General features: G+C 32.6%; 1 protein-coding gene across 2 annotated transcripts; it reads left to right on the top strand.

Annotated features, from left to right (window-relative positions):
- Nucleotides 1–131: 131 nt before the first annotated feature.
- LOC139774570 (fatty acid hydroxylase domain-containing protein 2) lies at nt 132–18,312 on the top strand. Of its 2 annotated transcripts, none has more exons than XM_071709963.1 (6): nt 132–353; nt 10,911–11,040; nt 13,056–13,159; nt 13,760–14,087; nt 15,373–15,645; nt 15,838–18,312. In XM_071709963.1, the coding sequence occupies exons 1-6, from the start codon at nt 329–331 to the stop codon at nt 15,995–15,997; spliced, it is 1,020 nt and encodes a 339-aa protein (XP_071566064.1). In that variant the 5' UTR covers nt 132–328; the 3' UTR covers nt 15,998–18,312. The 2 variants fall into 2 exon arrangements, with proteins under 2 accessions (XP_071566064.1, XP_071566063.1); XM_071709962.1 differs by lacking the exon at nt 132–353 and adding an exon at nt 5,905–6,104.
- Nucleotides 18,313–18,392: the final 80 nt, after the last annotated feature.

Below are 18,392 nucleotides of genomic sequence, written 5' to 3'. Positions count from 1 at the left end.
TTGACGATCGATCGCTTCGGCGCATCCGTACCACCAGGACACGCTGCACATTCTCGGCGTCGACGCGGTCGACGCCGCGAGGGCCGGCGGCCGCGAGTCGAGAAGGTGAGAGAGTCGCGCGGCGCGCGGCGCCGCTCGCGTCATCGTCATCGCCGTCGCCGTCGTTCACCGTCGTTGCCTATATCGACTATCCGTTGCACGTCGCGTCGCGTCGCGTCGCGCCTGCCCGTGCCCCGTGGCCCCCGTGCCCCGTGCCCGCCGAGAAGCAGCGCCAGCGCGTAGTTTTCCAGTTGTTTGACGCACCGCCGCCGTGTGTGTGTGCGACGAGATGGACGTGCAGCGGCTGTGCAAAGGTAGGACAATTACGCGATCTCGCGCCTCGGGGAAGTCACGGGATTCCTGTCGCGCTCGGACAGCCTTCTCCCCCCCCCCCCTCCCCGGAATCCCCCGTCTCTCCCACTCGAACGCGGCTCCTCTCTCGTTCACGAACGAGGACGAACGGAGCTGGGAAGGAAGTCGTGAGGACGTATGTATACCTACGCGCGAGAGAGAGGAGCGCGTCCGCGTTTGAAGCGCGCGACGACGTCGAAAAGCACGTTCCACCTCCCTCCCGTCTCTCACGGCGAGGGGGGAAAAAAACCCATCGCGCGATGATCTCCTAATGACTTCCGCCGTGACCTGGAAATCCCGACCCCGGCGGCGCGCGAGCGAGCCATTTTGAGGCCTCGCGCTTCTCGTCGCGGCGCGGGGGGGCCTCAATATTCCTGTTCTCGCGCTTTATTGAGCACGCAAACGGGAGTTGTGACACCGTGACGAGAAGCCGGAGCTTTCCACGCGAGAGCTCGCTCTCGCTCTCTCTCTCTCTCTATCTCTCCTTTCCCCCCTGACTCGACGAGGCGAGGATTTCTTCTCGGTCGTACTCGAGGATACAGAGAGCGCGACTCTCAAAGGAGTCGAGAGAGTAGAATTAAAGGCGCGAACTTTCCGCGGAGGAGCGTTATCGTGCATATTTCCGGTTGCATTTCCGAGAAAGAGCGGAGGCTTAGGCTTATTACCGCGTGGGAGCGGCCTCGCTCGCTTTGCATCATTTCAGGAAAACGCGTGAGCGCCTCGCGCGAAATAAAAAAGAAATTGCGGGCTTCGCACGATGCCCGCGGCGAATATCCATTTGATCAATAATAACGAAATTTGCTGTTTTCATCGCGAGGGCTTGACCCGCTTTCCGTCCTTGATGGTGTCTGAAACGGAGTGTCGCGGTACTATCCGTAACATCGATATTTCACTCACGGATCCGCGTCACGGACGCTTTTGTGCATTAAATTCCGAAGCTAACTCCGAAAGTTCATTCCACTGGAAACGAGTCCGGTGATAGATATATGTATCATATTACGACGTCTGACTGTATTTCGGGAAACTAATCTCGAGATATTTGACTATATTCAGAAAGGGAATTGGTCCGCTATACTTTGTTCCATCTCTGTCCAAAATTACGGAAATTTATTCGAGCTCGTCCCTGACGATGAGGGCCAAATCTACTTTCGCTATAACAAGATAATCTACGCTATAATTTGATCGAACCCAATCTTGTCGTTTCTGTATAATATATGGCGTATATGCTTATACATATATACATGTATATGTTAATTAAGTGTAGAATTACGTAATATGTTGTTTACCATACGCAACTGCGCACCGATCTATAAATCTTCTATAAGCTTCTTATAGAACAAATCTTGTAACCGAACTAACTTGATACTCAGATATAGCTAACTTGATTTTATGAGTCACGTTACTTACAAATCATTCTCTCGAAAACAATGATTTTGAAGTTTTTATTTTTCTATTCGACGCTTCTTTTTTATTTAAACAAAACTTTATTTTGTATTCTCCTTTTTTTCTTCCCCTATTATACTTACAACGAGGAATGCTTCTCAGTTGCTTTTAGGCATAAACACAAATGATAATTGTTTTACACAAAAAATTGCAGTAACGCTGTTGGAACAGATTATTAATTGAAATTGTAGAATTTCTCAAATTTTTGTTTTTTGCTTCCTTCTTAATTAATTCCTTAAAATTATTCTTTGCGGTTTAGAGATCTATGTCATTTTCGTTAAACACGTGACAATTTTGGTAATCTACAAGTTTTTGGCATATTTTCATCATAAAAGATGTGATGACTTAAAAGATGTGATGATATTCTTTTTCCATATCATACGTTTTATGAATCGCATTATTTACGAATCATTCTCTCGAGCTATGACTTTAAAGTTTTAATTTTTATTCGTTTTGTTCTTCCTCTATTACGATAATTCCTTGCCATTCATATAAAGAGAATGAAGGAAAAAAGTTTTACTTAATTACGTAAGCCGACAAAAAATTTTTTGTTTGCAAGTAACCCTAATCAGAGTCGGTGTTTCTTGTAGATTTTCGGTCACAAAACACAATGCCGCTGTCCAAATTGCTCATTACATATACATTAGGTTTTAAAGTTGTTTTGAATTTCAAGATAAAAAATCTCGGCGAAAAAAAGAAAAAAATATATATATAATAAATCACTGACCGTCAATAAAGTAATAAAAATAGAATGTTCTATTTACACATTAATTCCTTATTAGTAAACCAAGACAAGTGAGAATAAATAGTCAGATTTGAATGTTATTGGGTACTCTTCGTAATCAAATCTCCTAGTAATTTCATTAAAAATGCATTAAAAAAGTTACACTTCTACAATTCTAAAATAACTGATAGAACACATTTTTCAGAATAAAAGAAGTTTCATTAAATTTTCATAATGAAAGAAGTTTTATTATTCACTTTTCAGAATAAAAGTTTTATTCAATTTTAATATAAAAAAGTTTTTTTTTAATTTTTATTTTATAAGTCACTGAGGTTTCTTGTTGTCTCTCTCAAAAGTATTTATAAAAATTGGATTTAGAGAGCTTTTAAAATAACAGATATATAGATTTCTAAGATAGAGAAACAGATTACGCGTCACAACAACGTAATAAATCTGATAATGTTAATCTATTAAATTGCCCCATAAAATCCATTATCTTAGTAAAAATAAATTCAGTGATAGAAAAAGGCTGGACGCTTGACACTGACGCCAATGCAAAAAGGATTGTGAATCAATTCTTGCTAAGAACGTAGAATTTATTTACAATTATGCAAAATGAGACGTCGTATTCGTTGATATGAGAGCACAACAAATGAAATCTTATCGCATTATCGCAGATGAGACTGTACATGATTGCACAAGACAATGCACACGACTGCAGACTTCCAACACAAGCAGTATTATGGCTTGATCACATCAACATTAGTTTCTAATAACACAGGCCGACAAAAAAGAATTTTTCACCTCATTATTCTTCTCCAAGAAAATCATGATATTGGCTGACATGATAGCCAACGAACGTTAAACAATCACGGCGAAGAAAAAGATAAATACTTGATAAATTTAAACAATATGCTAAATAGATGCTAATATATAAATAGATAAGCTGATGTACATCAATTTTAGCAATATTTTCAATTTCGTAAGTCTATTATTATTAATATTATTTTCAAGATAGATGAGACACAATTTTCCAAAAATGTAACATTAATAAATTGAAACTCTTATCATCTCGCGACGCATTCCTTTTTTTCGTAATAATTGTGCAATAATTACTATACTAGTATTTAATTTAATTTAATATTTGATTTCTCACTGCACCTCCAAAAGATATGCTATCTATTTTGTTCTTTATCAACTGACATTATAAGTATCGATTACTTGATACTTAAGATATTATCATGTTTCAAGTAGGAAATCATTTTACGTTATTTACGTAAAGAATGTTTGTACACAAAGGTTTCACATCAATCAATTTTATATCAATATAATTTGTCACTCAAACAATGTGCATTTTGCTATCAGTATAATGTGCTATCAATCTTCCGTCTAAAGGAATATCTTCCGTGAAATAAAGTTATTTTAATTCCTTTCACTTTTACTTCTTTCCAATTTTTCTACGGTTTTATATTTATAATATGTTTAAATTGCAAATTTATACATTTAAAACGTAAAACGCACGGTCTTTTTAAAAATCTGAGAAAAAGATTTATAATATCTCTGTGATCCTGATCTTACAATTAATAAAATATCAATGTGTATGATAATATTATGTAATAGGCTGGGGTCAGGATCTCGAGCAATAGCACGGCAGTAACACTCTTTATTCGGTTCCGCGCTTCGATACAATACGATACACGTCTCTTTGTGCTTGCTGCCGTCCCAGTACTCGAGATCCTGACCCCAGCGCCTATTACAATTATAACAAATTCAATCTACATATGGAACATAACGTTCAAAAAGTAAAATATTATCTAGCTGCATTGAAAATATTACAATAATAAGAGTAATCTCCTACACAATTTTTTCAATGTTATGAAATTGAAAATAATTTTATCTATTTCCATTAAAGTTTGTCTTGAACAAAATTTTTTAATATTTAAATTTAGTTTGTTGAAAATTTAATTACAAAAGATTTAAAGTGACGTATAATATCTATTATTGTTCTTGTGAAACGTGATAAAACTGAAAATAAATGTAATTTCGACAAAAATATACGCTTGACAAATTTACAAATTACAAATTAATAAACTGTGTACCTGACTTAAAATTATTTTGATATAGAATATGGCGTCGAGAAGTCCTGCAATAACAGAGAATCTTTATTATCTGTTGAAGACATAGAAGTAAGTTTTCTTCCAGATAAATTCTCGTACAGTGCATCTCGTTTAATGTCTCGCATATAACGAAGGCTCTTTCACCGGAATTGATGTTTAAATTGTTTAATACGTTCAGATATCGATAATCCATCATTAAATACCGCTGTTTTTACGTATATAGCTACCAATACAACTTGCACCACTCTCCTAAATACTCGTTTGGTATAGTGGACTTTCGAAAGAAACCGTTCTTTTTCACAGTTACTTTCACGATAATAAAAAGGTCGTCATAACTAACAGAGTTAACATGGTACGCGTGTGAATTTTGTCCTTTATAAGAGCGTGAAGAAAAAAATAAAAAATTTCACTGTGTGTGTCTCTTGTTTTTTAATTGTCAAAATTGCAATTTTCACTACTTTAGGCCAACAAACGACAAAATAAAAGATTGCTATTAAAAATCATTAAAATCCAAATCTACTATTTTATACACCTCTTCTTAAACAAAAAGAATTCCGTGATGTACCGTCAAAGTTCTAAGTTTTATCTAAAATCAGTAAATTATTGACTTTCTATTTTTGATAGGGAATATTAGAAGTATGAATATTACACACATTCTGCATTTTTGATAAAGAAGAAAGTTTGCAAAATTAAATATTTTTTATTCAACGTATTAATATGTTCTTTTATACTGCTTATCTAATATCGGAAAAAACTGAAAAAAGTATTAGAAAATAATTAGTATTAAAAGCAAAATGTGTCTTATGTTTATTGCTATATTGTATATTAAATGAAAAGTATTTATATTGAAAATACAATATCTTTATTTCGCAACAACTATGCTGGCATATTAAAAATGTTCAGGTTCATCCATATCTTATATTTATTTAGTGCAAAATGTGATTATTTTATTTCTTGTTTTTCGAAAGAAATAACGTCCACATGCATGGTCTGTGTTGAAAAAAGAGCATACTCGATATCTACAACGGTATCATTATTTCGATAACCATATAGTCAAAATAATATCGCACTCGTAATCGTAGAAAATGTCAAAAATTATCAATTTCGGTCACAACACCATCGAATTATCGTGGGTATCCCTACCTTACTCGCGGCGTAAACAAAGGAAATTGGAGGCGCCGGAGCAACCAACGGGTACGGACGTACGGACGCGTCGTTCTCGGGCCTTTGCTGGCGAGTCGTGAATCGTTGCTGGTCAGTGCGTCTCGTTTAACGACACGAGCTGCAGCGGTCAGCAGCGGTGAATGATCGGCGAGCACAACGCGTTCGGTCTGGAGCCACTTGAGAAACCAGTTGCGCTATCGCTCGTTTTAGGACAATGTTTTGGCTGCAGAGAATTCGACGTGCTTTACTAAAGTCGGAGTGCAAAAGTGAGTGCTAACGATGCTCGATAATTGACAAAACTGTTCTTATTTCGCGACACAGCATTCCATTTGCATGGAACTAACGGGAATTAATCTGTAAATATTTAAGTGCTTAAGAAAGTGGCTTTTTCTCAGGCACTTAAATAGGCACTTTGTTTCTTCCACATTAAATGTGTAAAAAACAATGATAAAATTATAAGTTTCTAAAAAAAGTTATTACGAAACAGCTGCCTGAATTACCCATAATTAGTCGAAAATAGTACACATATGTATATACGTTATGTATGATGTAAGCCACTGTAAGAGCAATTCTTATGCGATTTGTATTTTTTTTTTATTAATTTAAACTTTTTTAGGCTACCGTGTATTTTGAACGTTTTGATTATTATTTTTATAATAATAGAGATATTTACTTGGAATAATACTAATATCTTCTGGAATTTTTTGCAACTTGTCTCCTGTCTGGAGAAATCAGAGTTTTTGAAGAATTTTGTGGAGACTTGATGAGGAAATGGTAGAAAATTGTCTTGTTTTCATTTTGCCATTACTGTGATTGTTTTTACGCATCTCGAAGCGCTAAAACGGAATGAATGTTCCGTTTTTATATGCAAATTTAATGCATTGTCTGAGAAATTTATATTCATGTCGTAAAACGAAGACCAGTTTTTTCTTTTAATTTAGATAATGCGTTTCTTCACGGAGGTATACTGATCAATAATAGAAGCAATTTTATTAACAAACGTTTTAGTCATCTGCGTACACAAGGACGGCAATATTTCTTTCATTGAGAAGAATGGAATTTGTACTTCGTTTTTGTTGCTCTTCATCTTATCATGAATCTATTAATAAATTTTCTTTGTGTGCAGGCTTTTTAAAGTGATATTAGCTTCGCTGTATCCAGGATCGATCTTAAAAGTTTAACGAATTCGCCATTGCATTCTTGTTATCTATCAATTAACAACGAAGGGGCATCGAGCCGTAACTAGGTGTTAATGTTAATGTATTCAATATAATTTAAATAACAAACGTTTCGGTCACATATAGGACCATCTTCAGACTCTAAACGCATGACCCGTTTAATATGACAAAGGTTTGACCTCTTAAGTATGTTTCTGTAATTCTCCTGGTATAAATGTACTGAGTTAACCGAAAGAAATCTAACTTGTTATCTATGTTTTCCTTTCCAAGAATATCTAATTATTAATATAAAGCATAAGACCAACTTTTTCTTTGTTTACTATTAACTGGAGATACGCTCTTGTTTCGTTGATCAAGCTGCTCAAAGTAACAAGATACTTGGGAATAGATAAGTAGTGGTGATAAAGTGGCATTCCAGTTATTAGATAGTCTGTACAATTCCCGAAGTTATCACGCTAACATCTTGACGCACATGGAGATTGCTCTGAGCAAATTACTGTATGCTCTATAGATATACGTATAATCGTATAATCATTCTCGATAGATGTAAAAATATTACGCTTGCTGCCTATCATTGCGACTAATGTTCTGACTTTTTCTTCCTTAGAAACAGCCTGCGTATTATTGAAGAAGTCTATTCACGTCACGTTATTGCGTTTCGATCAATCGATACCTCAGAATTCGATATAATAAATAAATAAATAAATAACTGGCTACGAGAACGCGCGTTAAAATTATATAACACGAACTAAGTACATGTGTACTGATGCATAAGTCATAAATAACAGTTCTTATCAATATTGAATTCAGTGTCGTAGTAAATATTTTCTTGAATATAATCATCAGTACTGCCTTTTTTTTCTCTGGATTTTTAAGTTCCATCTCTTATGCTTAGCTTTTTATTATGGGATATTCTCTTCTATTTCTTCTCTTTCTTACTGATTCTATTTGGACATAAATATTTTAAATAACTTCTAATAGGTAATATTATTATTTTGGCGCTATAAATAGCGCTACATGAGCATATAAAATTCACCTTCACATTTGAACGTTACGAATTATATTTATGTAGGTAATATTAGATATCTTTTCGATAAAATACGTAGTGAAATAAAATCACAATTGTAATATCTTCATTCTTTATTCTACATTTTTCGAAATTTTAAGTTTTTCTATATGCATAAAACATTAAGATGTGTTGCAATTTTCCGAAAAAAACGTAACTAATGATGTAAATAGATAAGACTGAATAGAAACAAAGCGTAAAAAAGTATAATATAGTCATCATTAAAAAGTCTTGCTTGATGGTACAAAGTTTCCTTATACTATCGTCATCACATTTATGATAATTATTTCTTCACAAAATGATAAATCAGTTTATTTTAGATTTCTTCATTTTGCTTTATTTCTTCATTTACGTTACATTTATTAATTTGTTTTGTTTTTCTATCGCATCAGAATATATAGAATATATTACATTGTATAATTATAATTATCTGTCTTTTACGATCTTTTTTTTTTATAAAAATCTCATATAAAACTTTATATTTAAATTTTAAAAAAGTTTTTGTCCGATACATTGCATTTTCTTCGTTAAACAGTATTTTAGGATTTTTCAGAGATTAAGAAATTATAAAGATTTTCCAGACGCGCGGAATGTCACATAAAGATTATAACATTCCAGGCGGAAAAAAATTGATCAAGTACAAAGACGCAGATGTAATTATTGAGTAATTACATCTTTTTTATAACGTGTAATGCGTTTATATACAATGAAATACAACATTATAATTGGGTATAACAGATAACTGTAATTAGTGATCAGATATATTACATTATTTTCTTCGTCTCTCTTTATATTATACTTACACGGAAAGAACGGTTTTGCTGAAGTATCTAAAAATTTAGCTATAAGATACAGATAATTTGGTTGCACCATCAAAATAATTATGTAGAACACTCAAGGTGATTGCTAAAACGTCAAAATTTTTTACAGCGTTAACATACTTTAGCGACCTACTATAATTATTTTGATGGTGCAACAAAATTATTTTCAGCTCTATATATCTAGCTAAATTTTTAGGTGCTTCAGCAAAACCGTTCTTTCCGTGTAGGATGTCTCACAAAATCACTGGATTTATCTTTTTAATGTTAAATTCTTTGTCTAATTTAGAAACAACTTTATCAAAAACTAGAAAAGATTATTTATTGTAACTTTTCAGAGTTTTTATGTTACATAATATTATATTTTATCATTAAGTTAAAATGCATACATTAAGTTAAAATTAAAATATACTTTGCCTGAAATTATATAAAGACTGTAGTTTTGTTATCCACTTGGCTCTCTAAAATTTAGTTAGAAAAAAAATCTCAACTCTAATTGTAATGTAAAATCTCAACTCTAATAAGTATGTATATAAATATATGTATATGTGTAAATATTTAATTTATTTTTTACATATAAAATCTATGTAAATAGGTGTTCAAAAACTTCATCACTATTGTTCCTACAAATATTTTAATCGGTTTAATATTTGTCTTTACCCAATAAGAATTTAAAATAAAATTTCAGTTTTTTTCTGGAAATTTTTATATACATGTGACATTCGTTTTTGGATTATTTTGCTTATGGGGTCATGGGGTTATGGAGTTTGTCAAAAAGGCCACTCAAGGCCTTCCACTTGACACGTGGAATGTCACACATATATTAACATTAAATATCCTCCGAAATAAGCCTGAGGAATATATTATATAATCTTATTACAAGGCAATCTTCTCATATTTGCATCTATGAAATTTAATGTGTTGGAATTCTTTAATGTTTATTTGTATGTATGTATTTTGGTGTTTCAAAACAATCTGGCTTACAACTGCGTCTTCCGAAAATTGAATTACTTTGTATCACTCTGCTGTTGTCTCTCATCTTTTCAGGTGTTAAACGAATTTTACGATGAATATGACGTGACAATTGAAAATTTCCGCTTGCTTTTGCTTCGTGACTAGTTTTCGAATTGAACACCTGTCACGAATTGCACACATCAATGGGAATACTGATTTGTCTTACATAATGGAATTACCATTGATCAGTCTTTTCGCAATGCCTCAACGCGTCATCGCATGAACGCTCTAACAAAATAAACGAATGCGCTGTGACAAGCGTCTGAGGGGATAATTCTTATCTCGTTAAATAAATCTATATTAATACTTTTGATTGTTTCACACATCACAATCATCCACACTTAAAATCTCTCGTACACTCTCTCCCTCCAACTAACGCTTCCCCTGCGTATATAACGAAAATTTGATACAAAATTAAATTACATAATTATGGCCTCTATTTACAATTTAAGAAATTAAAACCGAACACTTTTAATACTTTTTACGTACGGTTTATAACTTTATATTGAAGTGTTAAATTAAATGTTACGTAACGTTGACTCACGCACAGCTAACCGCATTTGATTCTCTCACTTTTTCCTTGTTACTTATTAATTTCAATATCGAGAGTCTTTAGTTAATTATCCATTTATTTTAATACTTTTTGTATAATCAAAAAATTCTGTAATAAAGATGCTAAATAGACAACCAGCAAGCCCTTTCACATATTAATAACAAATTGTTAAAAAATGGTACATATATATTTATCTAACTTTATTTGTTGAAAATAATTTTATTGAATTTATTATCAAAATAATAATAGCTAATGTGATGGGAAAAACCAAACGTATTTGCTCGGAACAGACTGTTTGGTTTTAGCAATATAACTTGCAATAATTTTTACAAGCCTTGCAAATCCAACGTTATCCCACTAGCAAATTATGTTTCGCTTTCACTTTTGATTTAAGTAAAAGCAAGATAACTGCTACTTATATGACTGGTTATCATTGTTTGCAGCAACCCCGGCTATTGGCGATGCCTCGAAGAATCAGACTCCGCCAACGCTTCTTTCAAGTTTAAGGAGCGTACTCTTCGTTATCGGAACTGTGGTGATCGGATTCGCCGCCTTCTGTAATTCTCTAACATGGTAATTGCAATGCATCATTTCTGTTTTACTTTATGATTCACATAAACAGAGTTACAATCACGTCTCTCTCTCTCTCTCTTGGTTCTCTTCCTACTCTCCATCGATTAAATTTCTATAAACTTTAATAGTACAAAACGAAAGTTATTATCAAACTAAAAAGATATTTGTGACGCAAAAATTTGATGCTACTGGATCATAATATCTATAATTATATTATACTATTAGATATAATGTTAATTATTGTTTTATACAATTTTATTTTATTTAGATTTCTCTTTCGATTTCTCCTCTTACATCGCTCTTCTACTACAACTTTATATCTAATCGCATATGCATAGAAAATGATGTAAACAAGATTAGGTGTGCAAATTAATTCAGTATTTCTAATTTCATGTGTTTCTAATTACTGTACTATACTTTACATGTTTTTCCGTACTTTTTCTGGATTTGAAGTGCTAATAATACTCCTTCTCAAGTGGTTGAAAAACATAATCTAAAAAAAAAGCAATAAATACTGATGACTGTTGATATATAAGGTGCATTTAAGATACTGCATTCTTTTTGCATTCCATTTAATTTAAAAAATGCTACTGAAACCGCTGAAATGATTTACTCTGCTTTTGTGTTGCGACTTATAAAACGTGCAAAAATGAAAGTATCAGAGATTTCGTGATGGACATTTTAATATGACCGAGAATATCTTAGCCAGTCTAAAAAATTTAGAGAACTGCAAGAACTTTTGGATAAGAATTCCGCACAGACACAAGAAGAACTCGCTTCGCAGCTTAAAATCACGCAAGGACCCATTTTTATTTGACTACGATGAGGAAAAATTCAGAAAAAGAATAAGTGAGTTCCACATGCGCTAAGTGAAGACACCGATGGACGCCTAGCTTCAATATGGCCGACTTTGTCAAACTAGGAAGAAGAGAAAGAATTTCTTGTGATCATTGTCCAACAAAAAAGTTCAAAACTTAAGCACCTAGAATGTGTTATTCATGCGGAAAAGTTAAACTACCGTCTTTAAATCAACCACCCGACACACTTCTTATGTTTGTCCACAATAAGGATATTGAAACACAAATAAAGTCGTTTTAAGAAAAACGACTCCCGGGCGAAGCCCGGGTAACCAGCTAGTATTATAATAATCTTAAGCGTAAAATGTCATAGGTATAATAGATCTAACAATGCCGACATCTACAAAGCTTAACATTTATGCCAAGAAGGTATTGCCTTGTGAGACATGAAAGGCATACTCTATTATGAATTGCTAAATCCAGGCGGAACACTCACAGTAAATCGTTGACAACAACAACTCATCAATTTGAGCGATGAGTTGAAACGAAAGACACTGTTTACTGGTCAAAGAAGCGGTAAAGGAATTTTGATTTACAACGCTCGTTCACAAAAGCAATAAAGGATGTCATCTTCTCCTTGTGAGAATTTCTCTTTCACGCGGCTTATTCATCAGACATGATCCTTTCAAATTACCAAATCGCTACAGCATCACTTGAACATACACTTCAAGATAATTGACAATTAATATCCAAAAATGCCTCAATATCACTTTAAAGCTATCAAGTTTTAAATCGTGATAGAATTCGAAATTTGCACGATCAGTAGCGTATAAAATTGATAACAATGGAAATTATTTTAATAATTACTATAATTTTTTAAAAATAAATCTTTAATTTTTCAAGAAGCACCGAATTAATTTGCGCATCTAATATTTTTTGAATACCTAAAAAAGTAATCGGACATTCGTAGTTCGATAAAAAAGGTCAAATAATCTCTTAAATTTTCAGCTGACGACATTGATAACTTTTATACATTGATAACAAATTAAAATTTTTCGCTTGCGAATATCCTATGTAGACAGTTCAAAAAATAAATAATTTTGATGTTGCGTAAAAAAATTATTTATCTTTGCAGAACTAAATAAATTCTTCAGTATGCTATTCTACTGATGAATTTACTTTTTTTTTTAAATTTTACTAATGAAGAAGAAATTTCAGGCATTTACAAAGATTCTGGGGTGCATCCGGCGACTTTTGGCAAGCTCAGTGGGATAAAATTTTGGATAAATTTGGAGATGATCCTGTCACGCTATGGGTTTACGGTAAGTTTGTGATATACATATTAGTTATTACAAACTCAGAAGATGTATGGTAGCATACTGTTTTGCCCGCGCTGAGCATATTACATCTTAATACAGAAAAGAATAGATAAATAATTTATATATATAAGGATTATTAGTTTCGATTGCAAATTCTTTGACTAATTTAAACTTAACATCTTTTAAATTGAAACGTTAAGTAATTGCAGGATTTTTATAAACTAAAGTTTTTGATAGCTACCTTCTTTTATAGAATATCTTGATATTATATATGGAAAAAGTGATAACAAATAATGATTTTTCTCGAAATTCTTGAATAAAATTGACTTCAAAATTTTCAACAACATCAAAATTACAAATTCTAAGATAACTCGTATTTTTGCATAGATTTATTATATTTGTCACATTTTTATGTCAATTGCACTATCTGCTGTTTGTCACGATTCTCATATTATCGGGTAGTACATTTATATGTTCACGAGCATTGTTGGAAATTCATGTAGAAGAAAGAGCACTTTGCAGTGCTCGAAAATTTGCATCACTAAACATTATTTATAAATAGTCTCATATATATGCATATGTATATTTATTGCCGTATTGCAGGATCCTTAGTGTTGACGATCGCGGTTTACTGGATTGTCGGTGGAATTTACACTATCCTAGACCTCACCAACCGGCCAGCAGCGCTGCGCAGATACAAAATACAGCCCGGCACGAACGAGCCAGTGGACAAAAGGGAGTTATGCAAAGTGATCGCTCAAGTACTGTTCAATCAGATCGTCGTCGGCTTACCCATTCTGTATCTCGGCTATTACTTCATGGAATGGCGCGGTTACCCTCCTGTGCGCGAGCTACCGACCTTCCACTGGGTGCTGGCCGAGATCGCGATTCACATATTATGCGAGGAGATTGGCTTTTATTACTCACACAGGTACATCAGGAAGTCACTAATCCAGAAATTCATGCATAACATTAATTGAATTCGATAAATCTTATACGAAACAAATTTTGTTTCGCCGCCAATGTTGTTGACTAGTGTCGGAATTGATATCTGGCGAACAGGTAGAAAAAAAGTTGATAATATATATAATAATAGAATTAAAGGTTGACAGGAGACACGGTGGAGAGCCGTGAACTTACGAATCGTAAAATTCGTATTACGGCCAAAATAATGAGAAAATCGCACTTTAACTGCGATATTCGTTTTTGATGTTATTGAAAAATTTGAAGTCAATTTTATTCAAGAATTTCGAGAAAAATCATTATTTGTTATCACTTTTTCCATATATAATATCAAGATATTCTATAAAAGAAGGTAGCTATCAAAAACTTTATAATTTTTACAAGTATTTACAAGTAATTTTATAACATTTACAAGTAATAAATGCAAAAGTGTCATTGCATTTCTATACATATAATTGCCAAAAAGATATTTTCATGAATTTTATTTTCCTCCAAGCATTATCATTAAATAAAAAATATACGTTCAATATTAGCATTTTTATATAAATAAACTACTAAAAAACGAGATGACTATTTACTTAAATTTCAGTTATTTGCAATGGTTTACATTTTATGCATGTGCAATGTATGCATATGTATGTATATGTACATATATGCGAGTTGTAATATGTATCAGGGAGGCATTCTGAATTCAGAGTCGACTAGCGCAATTTAATTTTGTGGGTACTATACCTACATGAATTCTGATTAGTCTTTCCATGCTTGAAAACTGCATTTTTTTTCTATTTGACAAGCAATTAAATGTATAAAAAATATGCAAATCTGTGAAATAGTAGCAATGTCTATTTACCTATTAACTTGATACACTTAGTTATTAACATATTTTAAGCTTTAAGCTGAAATTATGGAGACACATATATGAATACAGATGATACTTAATTAACCTTTTAATAAGAGTTGTTTCAGACAAAATTTTCCTATATATATCGTTTATTAGTTTAATTTAATCAGTAATTGGTGATATTTTTATATAAATATCACCAATTACTGATTAAATTATTAATAATTAATAAATAATCAACACTTGTTTTCTTTGTCTCATTTGAAGATCACGTAAAATATTAGATCGGCCTTAAAATTAGAGAGTTGCATTTAATAGGTACTAACTAGACATTTATATTTGATATATTATACCATAGATATTTATGCTCAGATATCGTTAAAATATTTACTATTACTAAATCATTTTGCAGATTTCTTCATAAGCGCTCCCTATACAAATATATACATAAGCAGCATCACGAATGGACCGCGCCCATAGCCGTCACCGCGTTGTATTGTCATCCTTTGGAAAACATCGGCTCGAATCTACTTCCACCTTTCTTGGGTGTATTCATCATGGGTTCCCATGTGGCCACCGCCTGGATTTGGTTCTCGCTTGCGATTCTTTCGACATTGAATGCACACTCCGGCTATCATTTACCGTTCTTCCCATCGCCGGAAGCGCATGACTTTCATCACTTAAAGTAATTGTCAAAATCAAAAGATTTTTATTTTTAAATCACATTAGAACGATTTCAATTTATTATAAATCCTTGAATAGATTATATAACGTAGGATATGACCTTCATACTAAGTTTTACATGAAGATTTATAGTTGTTATATTTGATTATACAATTGATTTAAGATAATAATTGCTTTAAATGAACACTTTCAGATTCAACCAATGCTACGGTGTGCTTGGCGTTTTAGACCGCATCCACGGTACCGACACGCAATTCCGTAATTCGCGGAATTATGCGCGCCACATAATGATGCTTAGTCTCATACCGCCCAGGGAAGCTTTCCCAGATGAGGCAAAGTACAAGTCAAAGTAAAGGAACCTTTCGATGACTATATGATAGTTCTCAAAAGGTAATCTCCGAAGGAACAAAAATCTATTTGAATGCAATATTTCCTCAGCGACGGCCGAGTTCGAAAACGTATAGAACGTAAATATAATCGATTTTATCCAGCTAATCGATAAGCTTTTTCAATAAAAAAAATTGAATTAATTTCAATAAATGCATAATTTTCAATCGTTCCGAAGTCAGTAATCCTCAATTATCTTTTTCAATTGGGGAATTCATAGTAATCACTCTTGTGAAAAAAAAAAACTCGGCTGTCCGCTCACTGATCTAGTGATAATGACTGTATATACAAATGCCATTCAAGGTTGGACTGAATAGAGAAAGTAGCGAAAAGATTCGGAGGTTTACGACATGAAAATCAAATTTACTCTTTTAAACTATCAATAAGAAGAAAACAAAGTTATCAATAAGATCGAATAGCAAAGTTGTTTTATTTTTACTTTGGCAGCAACAAACTGAATTTTCTATTATCTGAATGTTTGTTAGATTGATTTATAATACAGATATCTCCAATATATAACCCTCAATTTTCGAATTTATATACTAGATTGATTCATAAATAAGTTCCGCTGCAGATAATAATAATTTATCTTTTCTGAAAATTCCAAGTTCTAATTTTACTTAATAATTTTTATTTTTACTTGATGGTAAAAAGTCCCACAATTGCAAATCACTGTAATATGGTGCATATCGTATACGATTGTGAAAGTAAAATCTTAAAATAAAGGATTTAAAAGTATATATACGTCACATAATGCCTTGGAAATTTACACGGAAACGTACTGTAGCGAGATTTAAAAAAATTGAAGTGTATGTGAAAGTGTCGTAACAAATCGACCAGAACGAAAGCGGTTTGGGAAGTTTTCTTTGGGGAGACATAACTTTGAAAGATAAACTATCGACTGATCATTATTCTGACTTTGATGACGAAGTTTTATTAGGTACAACAAAATCCACAACAAAAAAGCAAAGATACTAAATCGTTCCAACCCATTACAACCACGTCATATAAAAAAAATGGAATTTATTTATGAATGAATTCTTCATTTATGTACATGCAAATTTGCCGGCAAAATGGAAAGATTTAAGGCTTATTCTAAAGAAGGTTTAGGCGCTGTTCAGAAATTGGACCCAGCTTAGAAAGAGAAAGATGAGGTTACTAATTAGCTGCAAATTTGTATGTACATAAATATGCTATACTAAAATCATATTCTTCAAATTATATGTGACAAACATGAGGTTCTCCGATAATTATTTCTCGAATTTTTCTTTCAGTTCGACCTTGGCGCCATTCGTACTTTTCTATAATATTTGTAGTATTACTATTAAGTATACGTATTATATTTAAGCTGTATATTCATGCACAAGTTCTTACATTAAATTTAATAACGTATTTTTTACACTTCGGATGTTTTTTTAATATACCAAATTAACAAGTTTACTTTTTTGATAATGATGGAACAAGATAAGGCAAAAAATAACAATTAAGTGTTATTAATGTTATTATAAATAAAACTTCTGTTCTTAAATTCTTAATCCAATTAATATTTGAAATTATATTTTCGTAGTACTTTCAAGTATATTGCATTGTAATGAAAAGACAAATAACATTTCAAATATAAGAAATTACTATTTTTATATTTAGTTTCATAGCGCAGATATTAGCTTGATTTAGTTTTAATCTAAGATAAGATCTAAATAACTGTACTTCTTTAAAATAAATATAACTTTTACTAGAATATTAGAAAAAAAGGACGTTTAGGAATTTGGATTTCTCCTTACACTGAGAGAAAAGTATACTAAATATATCATATTGATTATATAGACGCACATATATATTAACACCAATTATTACCTGACAATGAATCTTTGATATAAAACGTTTTCATGGTATTCTGTATTTTTCTCGCGAGAAAAATCTCCATATGTGAAAACTAAATGAAAAGCAGAAACAAATATTCTTATTTTATTAACTAAAATTATTTTAAATCGTATTTAACTAGGTGTATCGCGATATTCTTGAAAATCTTAAGAGAATTTAGGAAAGAAGTATATAAAACTGTTACTTTAAAGTCACCTTAGATCATTGAAGATCAATATGAAATAAACCGAAAATTAATGTTTGAGTGTGCAGATATGTAAAGCGTGCATATATGTAAAGCTCTCTTTCTGCAATGTGATTACTCATCGAGTATAAGGCTCGTAATTAACATGTTATCATTAACGTTACTGAATTTATGTACCTATATAATAAGCTTAATAATAAAATCTTTACAAATGTCGTTCCCTTTCTTTTTCTCTTTTCCTTTATCTCTCAATATGAAGTCTTTATAACGAATATTATTTTAGTAGGTGCGCAAAA

Source organism: Temnothorax nylanderi, unplaced genomic scaffold (genome assembly GCF_030848795.1).
Source record: "Temnothorax nylanderi isolate EJ_2023f unplaced genomic scaffold, tnyl_v1.0 TNYL_tig0083_pilon, whole genome shotgun sequence".
NCBI classification, from domain to species: Eukaryota; Metazoa; Arthropoda; class Insecta; order Hymenoptera; family Formicidae; genus Temnothorax; species Temnothorax nylanderi.
Note: the sequence above shows the minus strand (reverse complement) of the source record. Positions and strands in the feature narration are given on the sequence as shown.